The 19,042-nt window shown below is 32.9% G+C and overlaps 2 protein-coding genes across 5 annotated transcripts in view; one reads left to right on the forward strand and one right to left on the reverse strand.

Moving 5' to 3' along the window:
* The window catches only part of LOC125657728 (F-box/LRR-repeat protein fbxl-1-like), a 37,873-nt gene extending 21,960 nt beyond the window's left edge, over positions 1-15,913 (reverse strand). The window contains exons 1-3 of one of the 4 annotated variants that reach the window (XM_048888475.2): positions 8,850-9,382; positions 4,465-4,655; positions 3,461-3,941 (exon numbers count right to left, since the gene is read on the reverse strand). In XM_048888475.2, coding sequence (XP_048744432.1) covers positions 3,461-3,716 — 256 coding nt within the window. In that variant the 5' untranslated portion in view covers positions 3,717-3,941; positions 4,465-4,655; positions 8,850-9,382. Of the gene's footprint in view, positions 1-3,460; positions 3,942-4,464; positions 4,656-5,542; positions 5,821-8,849; positions 9,383-13,341 lie in introns of those variants that run through there. The other 3 variants (XM_048888474.2, XM_048888472.2, XM_048888471.2) reach the window with 3 other exon arrangements.
* Positions 5,991-19,042, forward strand: part of LOC125657730 (zinc transporter ZIP13-like) — a 23,961-nt gene continuing 10,909 nt past the window's right edge. Inside the window, exons 1-2 of the mRNA XM_048888476.2 lie at positions 5,991-6,388; positions 16,861-16,965. Of these exons, the coding sequence (XP_048744433.2) occupies positions 6,094-6,388; positions 16,861-16,965 (400 nt within the window). The 5' untranslated portion in view covers positions 5,991-6,093. The remainder of the gene's footprint in view (positions 6,389-16,860; positions 16,966-19,042) is intronic.

Consider the following 19,042-nt stretch of genomic DNA (forward strand, 5'->3'; position numbering starts at 1 on the left):
GAATTCCCTTTAAAACCTGTCTTTATGCATTTTCTGAGTTCTGCATATCTTTAGATATATGGGAGTAGAAATGAGGGTTTCTCTGCTTCACTGTGATTGTTAAATGCTGTGCCTATTTTTAAAACAAAAACAGATAATTTATATAATAAGCATCTCTTAAAAAATAAAATCATTAAAATGCAAATGATTAGTTTTATAACTCTCTCCAATAGAAAATATCAAATTCATTTAAATTTTTGATTTCATTGTTAAATCTGAATATTTCCTATAAAATTAGTAAATATTTCTTAAGAAAATTTTAATATGTAATCTATAATGTATGTGATAAAAAAATATTGCATTCTGTAGCTGTTTATACAATATCAACTAAACCACTTACACTGGTATATAAAAACAGTATGATGACGTCAACCTCATGTCATTCAAGACTTTTATTCCAAAAACTGAACTAAATGAAGTACGTACAGTATTATCTGAAACAGGCCATTATTATCATACTGCACTAATGTGTACTGTCTACATGAAAACAGGGACCTGGACACTTAGCTTAGCAATAAAAAGAACAAAATTACCATAAAAACATGGTCAACCCTTTTAATTACACATTGTTAAAGCAAACAATGAAATATGCATGTACTTTGTTTCCCTCACATGCTACATCCACATGTAGTTTGCATGCAGTTCATGTAATCTGTAGTTGATGTTGTAAACTTAATTTTTTGAATTTTCCTTCATTATAAGCTGTCTTGCTGTTATGCCCTCTGGGCCCAAAATTGAAATAAACTTTACTTATCTTATCTATCTTATCTTATCTATGCTTTGAACTATTTCTCCCAATGTCATATAGAAAATACTATCCATATTGAATATACATAGGCACATATTTGGACTTCATTAAATTTAAGGCACAATATGCTATATCCTTCATATTCCCATGTGAAGAGTGATGCCACCGTTAGCAATGTTTTTTTCTCTATTGCCTATGGTGCATTTGTACCATCTTCCTCTTTTTGGTTTCCGGAATTTCTGAGTCGGACCTGGATATCTTTCATCCAATTACTAACTCTTTCTTGCTGTTCCTCACTTGTTTGTTTGTTGTCTTGAATAGTGCTGGATCAATCTCCAGTTTCTCTGTGATAAGCTGTTCATCTATTCCTCCTACATAAAGATGCCTCACAGCTGTTGTGCACAAGGAGTAATTTGTAATATATAGATCCTGGATAGATCTATCCTGGAAACTCTGTCTCCTTACAAAGATTTGACACACCTTGCTGTAAATGGAGTACCAGACATCATCTCTAGGACTGGTTTTTAGCTCACCTGAGCTGAAGGCCCAAGTGAGCTTTTCTGATCAAAATCTGTCTGCATGTTGTCTGTCATCGTCGTTGTAAACTTTTCACATTTTCATCTTCTTCTCCAGAACCACTGGGTCAATTATAACATTTTCAGGCTAAAAAAAAAGATAAACCATTAATGTAACTGTAGTATTATAATAACAGTTTCAAAATAATGAACTTAATATATATATATAATATATATATATTTATATATTGTATTTAATTGTTCATGAGAAATTATCAAATTTATTCCTCTAATTAGATTCCTGCTAATTTTAATGAAATATATCAAAATTCTCAACTGACATTTTTTTCTTCAAAATTTTACTTACGGTACCACAAACTTTTGCAAGTGAGATATCGCTGTCCAATTCTTGGTCCATGATGATAACTTCTGAATGAAAACATATTCCTTGCTACATATAGCACGGGGTATTTATAAGCAACAGGAAAGTAGATTATCATTGGGATACAATTATAATAGATCTCATTTTCGGTAAGTGAGATAGCGCTGTCCATGATGGTAACTTCTGATTATAGAAATATTCACAGGCTAGATGGGGTATTTATAAGAAACAGGAAAGTACTGATTATCTTTGGGATGCAGTAATGGATTTCGGTTTTATCATGGAAATACTTTTCACATCTGCAAAGGAAACGTCATTGTTAACCCCCCCCCCCAACCCCCCCCCCCCTCCCCTACGTTGCCCCCATCTATGTGTCTTGATAGCCATTGCCATTGTTAGTATAGTCTTGTGAAAATGCATTCATAATTAAATGTTTCATTTCGGAAATATTGTGAAATGATTTATGTAAGATACAAACTCCAATGACCTTCACATCGACAGTCAATTTCTAAATATTGCCACACAAACCAACTCTTAGTTAAATTTAAGTATCTTTTGTACATTTACAATTAAACCTAAAGTCACATTGTACCAGAAAGTCTTTTTGGAAATTTCCTGTTAACAGAAGTGCCTCATGGCTTATGTGAGAAGTGTATCAAACAAGCCATTCTATGAATCACATGATTTTATCCACTTTTTGCATTTATGTCACTTCAGACGAGCTTTATACTCTTTCTTTATATAAATATCGATATCATATAAATTTTCTATTGAGATCAGTTATGTAATTACGGTTATCAAAGACTTGTAGAGGTGGAAGGATGCAGAGCTTTCATGCAAGCAGAGCCACCGTCTCTCTGTACTGAGTACAAAATAAATCTGAGCTAATACCACCAGCTCAGAATGTTGGCAGCAACCTAATCTTCTATCTAATTATTGAAAAGAAGCATCTTACAACATTCAGAGGAAAATTAATATTATCAGACCTTAAAGTTTCCTAGAATTAGAACTCATTGCATCTTTTCAAATTAATTATCTGATAATCATATGTACAAATATCTTTATCACTAGTCTAGCTGTTTTGAACTGTAGCAGCTGTAAACATGAAAAATAAAAGGATTGACTCTGAGAATAAATCAGGCCGTGTAGATGACGATCTTGCATTTAACTTAATGTTGGTAATCATTTAAAAAATCTTCAAAATGTTCATTGAACAAAGAGGTTTTCAATATGTAAGCTTAATTAATGTATGTATTTCAAGCATGCAACCAAATGTTCTTAGCTATATAGGCACTGAATGTAGCAATCACTCTGCATCCTAACCAGCAGCAATATTGTGATTTGTTGCATATGTTTCTGTTGTGATTGCCCAGAATTTTCATGGCACTTTCCAAGGCAGTTTCATTATAAAAACATCGGGCATTATCATGAATATGAGGTTGTGTCTCTACAATCAATTACAAAAGCAATTAGCAGGAGAAAAAATATGAACATTAATGGTTATGCTAATTTCAACATAGTGCCTCTAACACACTACAATAATTCTGATGTGCTTGTTGTAGAGGGATCCATATACATTTACAAACTTTGGTGCTGAGGCAAGAGCTTCTATTTAGTTTGTGCTAAAACATTAAATTCTCCATTTTTCTAAAACAGAGCAGCACTCTACCAATTCATGACTACACCAAATAGTGTATCCACACAGAATGCATTAAATTTCAAAATGTATTAAATTTAAGTACACATACAGTATGGATGACCAGAACCTTGGCTTACCAATTAAATGGAGTACTTCCAGAGAGGACAGACAGCTGTAGATTCTCCTCATGAACCCTTCCAGAAATATCACCTCTGATAAACATATACAAAGGCTCCGGAGGTTACAGGGAAAGGCGTTCAAATCATTGAAATCGTGTAACTGCATGGCATTGGCAAAGTCTAATGTCATGTATGCTAAATTTGGACACTTGTTTGCAAGTTCATGCAAAATAGGTGACGTGATCAGTTCACACGGAAGCTCTGTATACTTCATTGTAGCCCCAAATCTTATGCCTATTAGTGTCTGTAGAGTGTCCACACTCTGAACATGTAGTCCACCATACTCCGGCCGAAGAGACACACTCTTCCATAGTCGAGGGTCGTAAGCAAGCAACCGCCATTTCTTACACACGCGAGCTACTTTACCTAGTCCTTGGTGCTTCAGAAACGAAAAGATATGAAGGAGAAGTTTGTCTGGAAGTTTGTGTATTGTCAAACTCTGAAACAAAACAAAAAAAGATTATCGAGCATTAAATATATAGAAAATAATGCCTTGTGAGTTAAATTGAGCTAAAGGAAATGAGGATACCATGAGAGAGAAATGTTAATTTATGTACTAAACATTTTGTGCAACAATATTTTCCAACATCAGAAAATACTTAGTAGCAAAACAGAATCACATCAACTAGTCTATTACATGTACACTATTCATTTCTTTTAAAAGAGTCATTTGGCATTAATGTGCATACTCATGAGATGAGAGTGTACATTATTTTTTCACTTGTACAAAAAATAAGTCCATTATTGATGGTCTTACATGACTGCTTAATGCACACAAAATAAAGGATCTGAGAACAGTTCGATCACTGCACTAACATTCCATTATTGATAATTATCATTTCCTTGCTTTCTTTAAGGTAGAGATTTATTATCGGATATATCTAGAACATCAAAGTTAGATATAATTTGATTGTTTAAAATTGGGAATACACATGGCAACACAAATGCATAATCTTATTTACCCTCCCTACTTTTCAATTTCCATTCATTATCCCAGCCCATCTCACAGAGTGCAGGATCTGATATACTGATAATGAAGTTCCTTATTCCACTGCCTCAGTGAAGAGGAAGACATGAATGGACATTTGGGGGATCAATATAAATGTTTCTAGTCAGCACCTTCAAATAAAACCACAGGAAATCCTGCACTACCCTAAACATAATAAAAGATAATTAAATTCAATTGCAGTGCAATGGAAAAAGAAGAAAGTGATCAATACATAATGCTACCTGTGTTTTCTTATCTAAACTGCATGTAGGGCTTTATCACTGCTTTAAAATCAATTTATCAGACTTCAGCCCTTCATGGTGGCTTGTGGCAGGATGAAAATCTTAAAAGTTAAATTAAACAAAGGGTGAGGTCAGAAAAGATAAAGGATTTAAAAAAAAAAGATAACCCCAGTAGGTAAACCTGACAAATAATGACAAAAGATATATTATTTACTTGGAAAAGTATTTTATCTAATCTTTTATCAAGTAGTATTTTAACCCCGCCAGAAAATAAGCCAGAATAACATTACCAGCTATACTATGCCATCATCTAAATATCCTCTGGCTAATCTATTAGTGTTAAACCCTTCACTATTTTTTTTCTCTCCAAATAACTGGGATTGTTTTAAATTGTATATATGTATTTAAATATCTGGTGAATTAAAAATAAAGTCATGTTACTAATATTACATTAAGCTATAAGACATTTGCCTATTAATTATCAATGTGGCCAAAATCATAGGAATTTTCTAAAACATTTACTTTCAACAATCAATCAAAAATGGGGGAAAAAGAAATTGCAGTATTTTTTTTCATACATCTTTTATACAGTTATAGGCTATCAAAGTAAAAAATATTTAAAAATGGCAATGAGATTTATCAATGAACCAACAAAAATTAAATCCTTGCTACTACCTGACTACTATTTCTTATCTTTTTTCTTTTCTTTTTTAAAATTACTGCAAAAGCAAAAACAAAACGCTAATTACTAACACCCATGCTAGGTAGGATACTGAACCTAAGAAGGGTTAATATACGTTTAATACCCACCGGGTAAATATACCAATGCTCTGATTTATTTGTGGCGGTTGCAATCTGAGTCGCATCCTGAGCAACATCATAAATATCCATGTCATTGAAATCAAGAAAACAGCTAATTTAACTTCCTATAATATTTTCGTCACCGCATGGCAAAAGCTATCGACACCTTAAAAATAGAAGAGCAGCTCGCCGGTTGTGTATCCTGTAGTACAGACGTTGATCTCTGACTCGGCTCCTGATAGAGCACTGATTGATAAAACATTACATCCACTTTTCCCGCGAGCTGTCTAATGACGTCAAAGTGAAATTCGAAACTAGGAATTATCAGGTGGGTGATAAGTTGATAATGTCAGAATATTGTAGAAAAGTTAAATTATAATAAATTGTTTATTTTCTGTGCTATCTCATTTTTAAAGGCAGTGCGAAGACAAATTGTGTTGAATGCGAAACTACCGAATGAGAAATGTTTACACAGAAAGTTCAAGGACGAATTCAATGCAACAATAATATGTGGCCTTTTAGGCCGTCTGATCCCTTTGGACTCTTGGCCCTGTAATCTTATGTGTACGATGGCTTTCTATCAGCTGCCGTTAACGGTCCTCGTTATCATTTTACTTGTGATACCACCGGCAGATGGAGAGATACATAGAACGACGTTAAAAACAGGAGTACCCAATCGTTTCTCTCAAGACGTGGCAAGTGAAACTCGATCCGTAATGTCGGATCCAGAGGCTGAGAGAACGTTTTATGAAGTGTTTTGTTATTCTTTAGGAGGCGCTGTGCTTGTAGGCCTCAGTGGTATATTCCCTCTCCTCGTTATCCCTATAGAGGCTGGTCCTGCACTTAAACACGGCGGTAAGTTATCAACAAAAGTTACATCTCGAATTATCTCGGTAACTTTTTGTTACCAAAGTAACTTAATAGGTTGTCCCTAACCATGAAAATAATGAAAAGGAAAAAAATAAATAAAATAAAGGTCATTACTTGATTATAAACTATTATGTTTGGGCACTATTTATTATAATTTCATTCATCAATATTGTATACAGCATTTTAACATTGAAGTTCATTGACATTACTAATGTCATTAGGCCTATCCATGTCATATTGTTTCAAAAATCAGTCTTGTATATTCATACAAGTGAAAGATTTGACCAAAACTTTTCCGTAGGGTTTATTTTTGAGATATTTATTGAATTTAATGACCAGTGTCAGACATCTAAATCCAGATTTCTAGACGATCCACCCCATTATCAATCCATCACTTGGTCGAAAAGTATATAGTATGGGTGTATATTTTTCACAATCTATATTGAAATATTTTTAAGAGCATTGAAACACAATTAACACAAATTTGAAAATCATTTTGATATGCATTCAGATTGATGAATATTGTTGATGCATATTTTAGAGTAGTTCAGATTCCTATTGCCTTACACCATATCGGGTACAAGTAATGAATATATGTACAGCATTCCTAATTCACAATACCAAGGTTCTTTCACATTTTGAACACCTAAAAGTTGTACCAATTTTCACACACTACATTATTTTCGTAAGAATGATCTTTTAGATATTTTAAATTCTTGAATCATTATACAATGGGCATTTGAATATGATTTATCAGTTGTTATACAAAGTTTAGATGACCTTAGTGACAAAATATGCCTGCATGTAATTCATTTACATATCTTTCATTTCAATACACAGGTTATGAGCTGAAAGTCTGATATGAGCAATGAATTTTTTATACAAATAATTTGTAATTGCTGGGTTTCCATAGATGATATTGTATATCAAAAGTATTGACTAAATGGAGATGAAGTAATTGTAGTGTACATGTACTGAAGTTATTTATGATGCTGTAACATACCGTATTGAATTGAACTAGGCCTATGCAACTACTGTTTGCTCATGTATTTTGTTTTCTCTTAAACAAATATATATAGCTTATTACATAATTTTGTTTTAAAGTTTTAATCCATGCAGGTGCATTATACTGTATTACCTTTTTCAAAATGATGATCAGGATCAGATTATATACTTTATTTGAAGATTTGTTTATTTTTCATTGAAATCATTCTTTATGTATTGCATGTAGTAAAATCACGCAACTTTTATTATCAAATTCCGAAATGCATTTAAACATATTAAAATTATTTCGTATATTGAAAAAGCAATAGATTTGTGAAAATATATTTACTTATCCACTGAATATATAATGTATGTTTGAAGAGTATTAATTCTATGACTTCCCCGCTTGATATTTTGCTCTTAAAGTTGGCTACCTGGTACAATTCATATGAATACATATGGAAATCATGTACATCCTGGTTAGATGAGCATGATGAAGTAATCTGACATATTCTATATATATTCCCGTAGTGTTCTTACGTGGCATTATGCAACAGTATCATGCTTGTCACACATGTGTGTCCTTTTGGCTGCGAAAATCAAATATTGACATAAACTAGATACTGAGTGACCTTAAGAATGGTCACCTTACAAGGAATCAGGAGAAAATTTAAAGTATATTTTTTCTGTATTATTGTAGCATAATGACGAATAATTATACTATGAAGTTTACTGGTTGTAGTGCTTGTAGTTCATAGAAATTACCAGGAAATTGATAATAGGTGTCTGAATACACATTTTAACTGACCAGAGGGCCTGAACTAGTTAAATTTTAGTCACTAGATAAAAATTTAAAACTGATAAAGTCTCTCTCTCTCTCTCTCTCTCTCTCTCTCTCTCTCTCTCTCTCTCTCTCTCTCGCTGCTAAAAACACACACAGATGTGTATCCACCTATATCTGACATCAAGTTCCTTATAATTTTTAATTCCTGAAAATTAAAGACATAAAAACATTTATTTGTAATAATCCACTGTGTTTTTTACTGTACATACAGCTAAATTCCTCTGGATGACTTGATGGCAGCCTGTCATTATTCCATATCCCCCTTGATGGTTGACACCCCCCCCCCCCTTACACACACACAATCCTCCTGTAATTTTTGTAAAGTGATGAATCTGAAACTGTCTCAAACATTCTTTCCCTTATATAGTCTCTTATGGTGTGAATTGACAGGAAATGCGTATTAAGCTTCTCCTCTATAATCAACTTTTATGATTTGTGTATCTCTACACCGAGTAATGGGCTGCATTGACTTTCACATTCTTGTGATATGATCAATTTTCTGACAAATGGACCATACAGAATGAATTTTTGTCACTTGTGTTTAAAAAAAAGTTCATATTAAACATATTTAGAACATTTGATTATTTATTTGGCTATTCAAGATATGACACTTCTTACCGAAGAATATGAAAACTTTAAATCCCGAAAACTCTCCTGAATTCTCAATGATGTCATTTTTAAAGGATTACACACAATCAGATAATTTCATGTATCCTTAGAGTTTCAGCAGCTGCTAATGAGAAATTATCACCACCGAAACTGTAGATCTGGAAATGTTGATAAAACAGAATCGAATGTTTTATGACACAAAATGCCAGAGTTAAAATGTGATAACTATTCCTTTCACTGACAGCTCAGTTCACGAGATTACATGAAGCAGCTTGTCCCAATATCCTTTGCTACAAATTTGCCCTCTTCTTGAGCATGAGCAATATTCTTTATTGGAAAACTTCAAGATTGAGGATATGTTGAAGCTTTTGTGGTGTGGTTTAGAACCCTGAATTAACCTGATTTATCAGAAACCTTTCCCTGGAGATCCTAAGATGTTAGTACAAAATCACTCCTCCAATCTCATGTTTTGTCCCTACTGTTTTGTATTAGTCTTTTTGTGGAGGAGTTGTCCTGAGATGACTTTCTGTCCTGAACAATTAATGTTAATCAGGCGGAATGATGTGCAGCGTCTGTGGTGAATGATGTCTAACTCAGTGGAAGTTAACCATTTGCTGTCTTTCTTGTATATGCAAACACATTGAGACACACATGTTATCATTTACAAACAAATTGAGTGTAGGAAGCACCTTGACTTATCTTATGTGAGGTTACATTTTGGATTAAAAAATGACTCTACATCATCCAATGCCCTTGGTTTATTTTGTATATTTATAAACTCATCGTGATGAAGGATAAAATCAGCCATGAGTGTCAAAATGATGGAATCTAATGCAGATTTCATTAGAAATTATACTTCATTGGGATTAGCTTTATACCATTCTTTTTCCTGTGCTTATATCTGTTATATAGGCTTGAGATGGATTTCAATATTTCTTTACTTATAAAAGCATAAAAGAGAATGTTACTTTTACAAAATATTAAATCATTATTGGTCAATTGCGTCTCGAGTCCTTTGGTGCTCATATAAATTATTTGCATTATATATTATTATATCAATGTTTAAAGTGGCATATAGGCCCGACGGGCCGGGTGTTTATTGATTTGTGTATTGTGATAAAATTGGATGTATGAATATATGTACACATGCCACTATAATAAATAAAATTACTTACTTACTTATAAACATTGTTTTAGTAATGCATAGAAACATAATAGATAAAAGAATTTCTTTAAGTCATTTCATATTGTGAGGGGAAAGTGATACAAGGTTTAGGATGAAATTTTTTTAACAGTTTTCATTGCATTTAGGGGAAGGACACACAGGTATAATCCTGGAGGCAGACTGCAGCCTGTTCTGGGAAGACACATAAATTGAATAAAAAGTAATGAAAGATTATACCCACCTAACCCCAAAAAATAAAGAGTTAAGGAAGAAAAATAGCATTGGAGCGACTTCATGATTTGATAGAAGATATCTTTTTTAAAATGCAAATATTATCATACAGAGTGCATCCAGCTTCTTTATGTTGATAACAATGCATATTGCTAGTGATAAATGTCTGTAAATATTGCAAGGTGGGCAAAAACCACCCTCATTCTTCGGTCTTGTGGAGAGCAGTGCAGTTTGTTGCAGCTTGAAGAATCCCAGTGTATGTCCCCATACCTTATTTCTAACATCATCCCTGTAAATATTTATTGATTTTTCATTTTAGACAAGGCAGCTATCGAAACGAAGCAAATGCCTAGTAATAATCAAATTATCATCGTACTGCTTCAGAAGCTATATATAATTCTACAGAAGTATAATGAGATTATGATGCAGCTATAATAAGATGAAATTCTAAATTGAAGTTATCATGCAAACTTAGTGAAGTGACGTTTTGTATATATTTATTGCTTGTTGTTGTATGATTAACTGTCAGCTTAATTCAAGTCAGCTTAGGATATCTCACGGTATTAATTATAAGTTATAACCAAAATGGGGATAAATGGAATTGGAAACCAAGCTCCAAGGCCAGTCATTGAAATTGAACTATCAAAATTTTAAGAATAATGAATAGGTGGCGACTAACTGCCTGTCAGTTCTTATAGAAATTCTTACATAGTATATATAAACCAACATGAAGTATGTGCTGCACTCACAGCTTGAGTAATATTATCTATGATGAAACCCACATGTTCTATGTCAGAAATAGGTGTTTTGATAATGGTCACCTTAGGGCCCAAATCAGTTCACTGTCAAATCTTTGATGAACTGAAAGGTCAATTGATATAATCACAGGTCAAATAAGCTATCATTGCTGAAAGTAGAATTTCTTATTTTCAAAATGTGCTTATTTGACAGGTTAGGAGCACTTCCCCTATAATGTGATCTTCTCATTAAATTGCTATTTTCCCTCTTTAGTGAGAAAGTAAACATTAATTACCATAAATAGGTGTTTTTGTATGTGTCCTTATTGAAAATAATGGCAAACTCAGAGCAATGCGAAATAATGGTGACACACACTCAACATGATGCAAATTGTCTAGAAGTATAAAATTGACAACACAGTCACGAAATTTCATATCGAAGTTGCTGCGTAAGAGGGAAGGAGTCTGAAATCCCATGCACATTGGGAGTGCTTTTGTTTTGATTTATATATTTGCAGAAGTATCAAACATTTTAGCACTTTTTCTTCTTTTCACGTGAAACGCGAAGAAATGTACTCCAAGGGTGTTTTTCTCGGTTGTACAGGATATATTTACTCTCGCTAGAGCGGGATAATTGCGTTTTTGCGAGAGTATCCTGTTGTCTAGGGAAGTGTTCCCAACCTGTTTAAGAGAAATTAAGATGAATGACTTGAAAATATCTGACTGCATGGACCAAGCATTACTAGTCAGGTGCTTTAGTATCCTTAGTTTCAGATATTTAGCTTTGTGGGGTAAAAAAAAAATAATGGATAGAACAGAGAAATACAGATCCATTTGTCAAAATTTAAGACAACCAACAACTTACAATGCAACTTTTACTGCTCATGATTTGAGTGTTTTGCATTTCAGTATTTCTACATGGCAGCCTCAAGATTTTTCCTAATACACTTGTTTCAATATTGCATATATAAACATCTATTATTGCCGTATTTAAAAATCACTGCTTCAATGAGTTTGCATGCCTAGATGTAGCCATATTAGGTTGTTAGTGAATTCGAACTTCTTTGATTTCCCCTTTTTTACGTTTCAATATGCACAAAAATGTCAATATTAACTATTTTTTTAATTCTTTTTTTTTCAGTTCGTTATTTTCAATTGTGAAAAAATGTGGGCTATGTAAAACAGCCGAGCTCTACTGAAATTGTGAATAGGGCTATAATTAATGTAGGAAGGTATCTGTTTAATGACACAAGCTTTGTGCTGTAAAAAAAATCTTTTGATTCAAAAGAAAATATTGATTTCTTTCGTTGTGGAGATATCAATATGAGAAAGATATTATAATGAACTAGTACTGATTGATGAATCAGAATTTCAAGAAATATGAAAGTATACAAACAAAGAAAAATCTCAGCTAGTTTGAAATTATTTACTGGGCCAATAATATACTCCAGTGACATTTACAACCACTGATCCTGTGAGAGTTGGAATCTAGTTGAAGCCTTATTTTAGTACTATGTCATTTCAATGATTACATCCCCAGATCTAATGGTATATTTCCAGATCCATAATCTTAAAATTATATGCAAATACCAGAACGGGGGGAAGAGGTAGATTTTGGAAACGGTGGATAGAATGATTTTGGGGAAAAAAAGAATTCTTTTGCTTTATGAATTATTCGTTTAATTTCTTTAAATTGCTACAGAACATTACATTTTCATATAATAGTAAGTATGAATATTACAAGAAATATTAAAACACTTTTGTTCAATAGTGTTTTATCTAAAGTAATTCAGAAAACCACATGTGTGTAAATGTTGTCAATGAAATTTTGCATAGCAACGCATCAAGGAAGTTGACAAGTTCAGTGTAACAATGTCCTTGTTTTATTCATGATTTTTACCACAGAGATACCTGATTATACCACTATAATAAATGGACTTTACAAATATGAATTATTCAAATATATTTGAGATAAGAACAAAGTACACCATATCTCAACTCGATGTTACTTTCACATTGTGTTATATAGCACTTCTGTGAACAGCTTTCATTTTGAATTCTCTTAGCAAAGGTTCTGATGCAAGTATTATGCTCAGCATGATGCACACATAATATACACATAAGAATGTGATTCCTTCCAAAAAATATTGCACACATATGTGAATACATCATGCAAAACTGTTATGTATATTGTTTTGACAGTATTTTACACTGTAAGTAAAACTACAGTGAAAATAAACCACTAACAGATGATCACATTCCCCCCACATTAAGCAGTAAATGAAGGAATTACACAGTAATATTAGTGAATAGCTTGACCCTCTACCTATAATTCTATAAATAGTTTCACTCTTCCCCCATTACTTACCGACAGAGCAGCGTGGGGAGAGTGGTGGTGGTGGTGTGGGTCCTCTTCGGTTGCCATGGTGAGATGCATCTTGTCTGGTCCCCACTAAATCCTGTCATTGAATTAATTGTTCACCTTCATTGATAGAATTGTATAAGTAACCAGAGATAACAAGCACACCTAATTTGGTGAAGTAGTGTAACAAGATATCCACGATCAGCTGATTCTGTCTAGGTATTCTGCCTCGGAGTTCCACGCGTGGTGGCTCTCTCTCTCTTTTTTCTGTTCTTATCTGGAGGTCTGGTTATTATCTGCACAATGATAAAACAGCTTTCACAATATTATTCTATGTAATATATGTGTTTGATCTCCCACTGGGATATTAAAAATTAATGATACATCTATACAGAGTTTTTTTCCCTATGCTCCGAAACGGAGGAGCAAATCTAAAACCAACTGAAAATTATCCCTGAGTAGAATCCACTCATAATTCATTGTGCAGCAAATTAATGATTTATTTGCTCCTCAATAAATGGTTGATATTTTTCTTTGCTGCATGAGGAATTTTGTGTGTGTTTGTCTATTTGAATATAGCTTCCTTGTGCAGGTGATTGAAGACTTCAGATGCAATTTCTGTAATTTTATTTGCTGTGGAGAATTATTCATGTCTGTCTGTTTGGACTATGAGAAATGCTGAACAATATAGCAATACTGTAACTTGAGTGGTTATGGTTGATTCAATCCTATTTCAGCTACATTGTACAATGCCCACTGTTAATCATTTATTAAAGTAATTTAGCCATGATGGTTGGAAATTGATTTTTCAACAGAGTCTATGAATTTTCACTCTATCACACACTCTATGAAGACATCATATTCATAAATATGTCATACAAGATTGAAAAGCGATATAAAAAACACCAGAAAGCCAATATGTTTTTATCCACCTAAGTAATGATTTAGGATCATATTCAGTGTATTATAAATACATATTGAAAACTTTAGATAGCCACCATTAGAATTGCATGTATGTTGATAAGATAATATAAGATCCATTGCCATTACTCAGGAATGACATAACTTGTCACTATCATTGTAGGAAATCATACAATTATTTGAGAAATGTCTTTCAGTTTTTAAAAGTACTGTATCCAGGGAAATATTTGCCCCATATTATTTTCGTTCTTATCAGTGGGCAAATTTAAGACTGGGCGAAACCCCTTTCTCCTCCCTTTTCTCTCTTTTAACACAACTGTGTCAATCAGACAAATTTAAAACAGAGTGAAACCGTTTGCAAGGGTAGAAAAACGAAATAAACACAAGTCGAAAATAACCCTGTGCCAAATGTAGATTAGGTCAAGTGTATTCATACGCAGTGATGAGGCAATTTCAGAAGTTGAGAGTTCGATCGATGACCTGCAGTTTCAGTTAGTAAGAATGTCAAGGGGAAAACTGAGTGAGTGCAGATATTGCTAAATTAGGATACTAGTGCTCAACTTTTTGAGGAGTGTACTAAAAGTGATGTCTCTTTATTCAACAAACATTTTTAGTTCTGTTGTTGTTTGCTTTACTGTAAATGAATCTTTTCACATGCCTTCACCCTATCAGAGTATTGTAATGTACGTAGTACATTTAGTCTATAGATACATTATGTGTAGGGGTCACTGACAGTTATAAGGTTCACTGTGAACAAACTGTTAACAAATCATTTGTAAGAGGTTCCTACTGATAACTCATGATATCAATTTGTAATCTGAACTTAATGAGGGTATGATATCTTAGAGGTATGTTTATTCTAAGTGTGTAAACTGCATGGCTACCATATCCTCAGGTAAACAGGATTTAGTTGTTAATTAGCTTATGGTGCAACTGTGCAATTACGCCAATGAATTATATTTGCAACAGTTACTGTTTTCTACCCCATAAATCACCATGTAAAACTTAAAAAACAGTAAATGTCTTTTTTTATTATGTCCCCAGAATAAAAGATTCGGGGGCATATAGTTTTTGGCCTGTCCATCTGTTTGTCTCACAGTCTCTCCATCTGTCTGTGGCAATTAAACTTTTATACCATAAGAGATAGACCTTTCATTTTTAGTATGTGTATTCCTTGTGGCAAGTCACCTTTCCATTGACACCACACTCATTGACCAGGTGGTCTTAACATTGACCTTTTACCTACTTTTAGAAAATTCATTTATGTGCCATATCTTTCAAATTAGAAGAGATATTATTTTTATATTAAGCATGCATTTCTTATGAGAAGACCTTTTCAACAATATCTGCTTTGTTGACCTTGTGACATTGACCTAGTTTTGGAAAATAAAAAAAATAAAAAGAAAATCAACTTTTACCTGATCATATCTTTTACAATATAAGAGGCTGTACCTTTCATATTTTGCATGTATATTTCTTGGGCAAGACCTTTCTATTGACATCAAAATCTTTGGCCTGGTGAGCTTAACATTGACCTTTGACCTACTTTTAGAAAATTTGAATATAAGCCATATCTTTCAAATCATAAGAGATACTGTTTTTATATTAAGCATTAATAATGCATTTCTTGAGAGAAGACCTCTCCATTGGTACCTTATCACCTTGCAATTGACCTCTGACCTAGTTTGAAAATTATTCACTAAAATGAGTTCTACTTTGTTGTAATCTGGGGACATCAGTTTTTCACAAACACTTCTCTTGTAATATCTTGACACCATGAAAATGAGATAATTTTAATTTTGTTACAATGTTTAGCAAACATATGGTACTTTAGTTGCTTTTTTTATTTTTTAAAAAATACAGTGCTGAGACATGACCAGGCACTGTTGAATGATGCTTTTAGAGTAAGTAACTAAATAAGTAATGAAATAGATGAAAATGTTGTTTGTTTGCACTATAAATGTGGAAAAGTTTTGAACTCCAGCTGACTGTAGGAATAATGGAAAATGTAATACAATTCTTATTATTTATATATTCCAGATTATTTATATTGAGATTGGAGGAAGTTTTGGCTTAGCTGTAACTGAAAGTCTTTAAATTGTTTAAAAATACGGAAACATATAAATATTGCATGACTTGCCACTATAGATCTATTGGATTCGCCAGATGACAGCAATTATAAACTATTCTCAATGGCTGACACCACTATTGACAGAAAACTGTGCCATGATTTTAAAGTAAAAGCAGATGTATTAACATAGAGACTTTAAAGTGCGTTACAAATTTTTTCAATCAACAGCATGAAGGTCCCTTTTTGCTTGACACAAATCATATACACTGTAGATATTTTGATGCAATATTTTGAACAAGTGATGATTCAAAGATATGATGTCAAAGGTCATGATTGGATTATGACTTTTCCCCGAGTTTTACACTGTTGATGAAAAACAAATCCACAAAATTTACTATGGAGGAAGTCCATGTACAAAATTCATATTGTAACTTAATAGTATATGTACACATATGTATCAATTTAATTTTGTTCAAAATAAAACCCTGGATTTGTTTAGATCTATGATAAACTTTTGTAGCTTTTCTTCACAGCTGCAGCCAACAGACTGAAGTTATTGTTGAGTTTTGCGGTGGGAGGACTCCTTGGAGATGTGTTTTTGCACCTGCTTCCCGAGGCTTGGGCCAGTCTTAACAAAGGTTAGTGTTCAAACTGTTTCACTATCCACATTTCTGTTTGCAGTACACCATGTGTGGTAATATAATCATAAAGTTAAACAGCAATTTTTGTTCCAGCTGAAACGTTGATTATTAGAGGAAGCTATAGCATAGCTAGTTGGAAAAAGGAGGGTAGATATTAGAATCAGTAGAGTGGTGTAGAAGTTTTTGTTTTAAGTAAACAGTTCATGTATGACTTGTTTATTGAAACAATACATGTAAAAATTTGAAATAATTTTGATTCATTGAGTCATTTTAACTTGAAAGGGCAAGTTGTGGATTTGATGGACACTCAAATTTCCTTTTAGGTTTAAAGGGAACGTAGGGTATAAAAAAATATTTTCACATTTCAAATACTAAATAATTAGTAATTAAGTCCATTGGTTATTTCCATTTGATTGTAATCTGTTGTGTAGAAATCGGCTATTAAATATAGCTACAAATTATCTGCTGGAGGCTGCCATTTTGCAAGATAAAGTTATCGCTCTTTAAGATATTTCCCACAATCCCATCTGTTTATGACGTATACCGGGCAATTGCCTCTCAGTGAAAGCATCTGATCATGTCTGACTGCAAAGGATATCAATATGAGCCTGATTATAATGAAGAGGAATTATTAGCAGCTTCAAATGAAAACACTAGTGCATTGGGGTAAATTGATGAAAACGACTCTCTAATTCTTAAACTTTTAATTTTGTATTCTTTATACAAGATTGTTCATTATCTTCACTTCTTCATTCTTCACTTGAACATTCCTTAGCACATATGATGGACAATGACTGGGCAATTATATCTGTATATGTTGCACAAAGTTGATTTATTCTTCAATATGGATTGAGAGTGGGATATTTTTGTCACTATTCATGTCTTCATTGAGCTGAAAATATAAAAATGAAATCAAACCATTACTTTATAACTTTAGTAATGAATTTTCATGAAAGTGCATGTACATGTACATGTATTTCACACAACAAAGAGTTTATTTTTCATAGTAGTTTTCTCTCTTTCTGATTTATTAGTACATCTGTTTACAAGAGAATCTTACAATGTGAACCTGTATACAGCACAAATCAGTTGATTATCACTACACCCCTGCAGTAATTGCCACGTAAATGTCAAGACTTGAGAGATTAACTGCACAGGGGGAATTAAAATGACCTTGGTTGTAAAACTTTGTTAATCATTTAATAGAGAAGTGCATCAAATTACCTGTTTCCTTAGATGCTGATAGTCCAGGTTGGTCAATAGGTTCTGCATATGAGTTTTCATTGGTTTCCAAAAGAAAATGGATTAGCTGAAAAATAATGACTAATTAATTATATATACTTACTTCATATATACTATACTTCATATATACTATACTTCATTTGTTTACTTGTACATTTTCAATTTCTTTAAAAACAATAGTATAATACAAAATGTGCTAGTGCTGTGATGATTTTTGAAAGTATTACATGTATCCTGCTTTTCCTCATCTTTTTGAGCTATTTTCTCTTATTTCTTAGGCTTGCTGCCATCAAATATTTTAGTTACTGCATCTTCTTTTTAATAGGTTTTGGTGTGTATCCCAATATCTTAACTTAAATAGATATTAATTTAACTTTGAATATTTAAAAAGCAGTGTTTACCCATCCCTTCATATTTAGGCTGTACAAAATGTTCACTGGATAAGGATAGATTAAATTAGAAAATTATTATATAAGTAAAAGTTTGTTGTAAATAAACTCTGGTTATACACATTAAGAATTATTAGTATTTACTGAGTAAAAAGCAAATATAACTGGTACTTACCCTGATATCCTCTTTAAAAGACTCTTTCTCAAAATGCCGTTCAAAAACAAAAGATTCATTTCCAAGGTTATGTATCCAATTATTGCACAATGTTCATAGTTTTTTTTTTTTTGGGGGGGGGGGGGGGGGGGGGGAGATCAGGGATGCTAAAAGGTAGATACATGTATTCCTTTTCCTTTGACCACAGTGCAAAATTTCGCTTGAACTCCCGACATTTAGATTATAGATACTCTGTAACCCATTTAGTGCTATAGGCACAGCAGTTGTA

This window comes from Ostrea edulis, chromosome 9 (genome assembly GCF_947568905.1).
Source record: "Ostrea edulis chromosome 9, xbOstEdul1.1, whole genome shotgun sequence".
Lineage (NCBI taxonomy): Eukaryota > Metazoa > Mollusca > Bivalvia > Ostreida > Ostreidae > Ostrea > Ostrea edulis.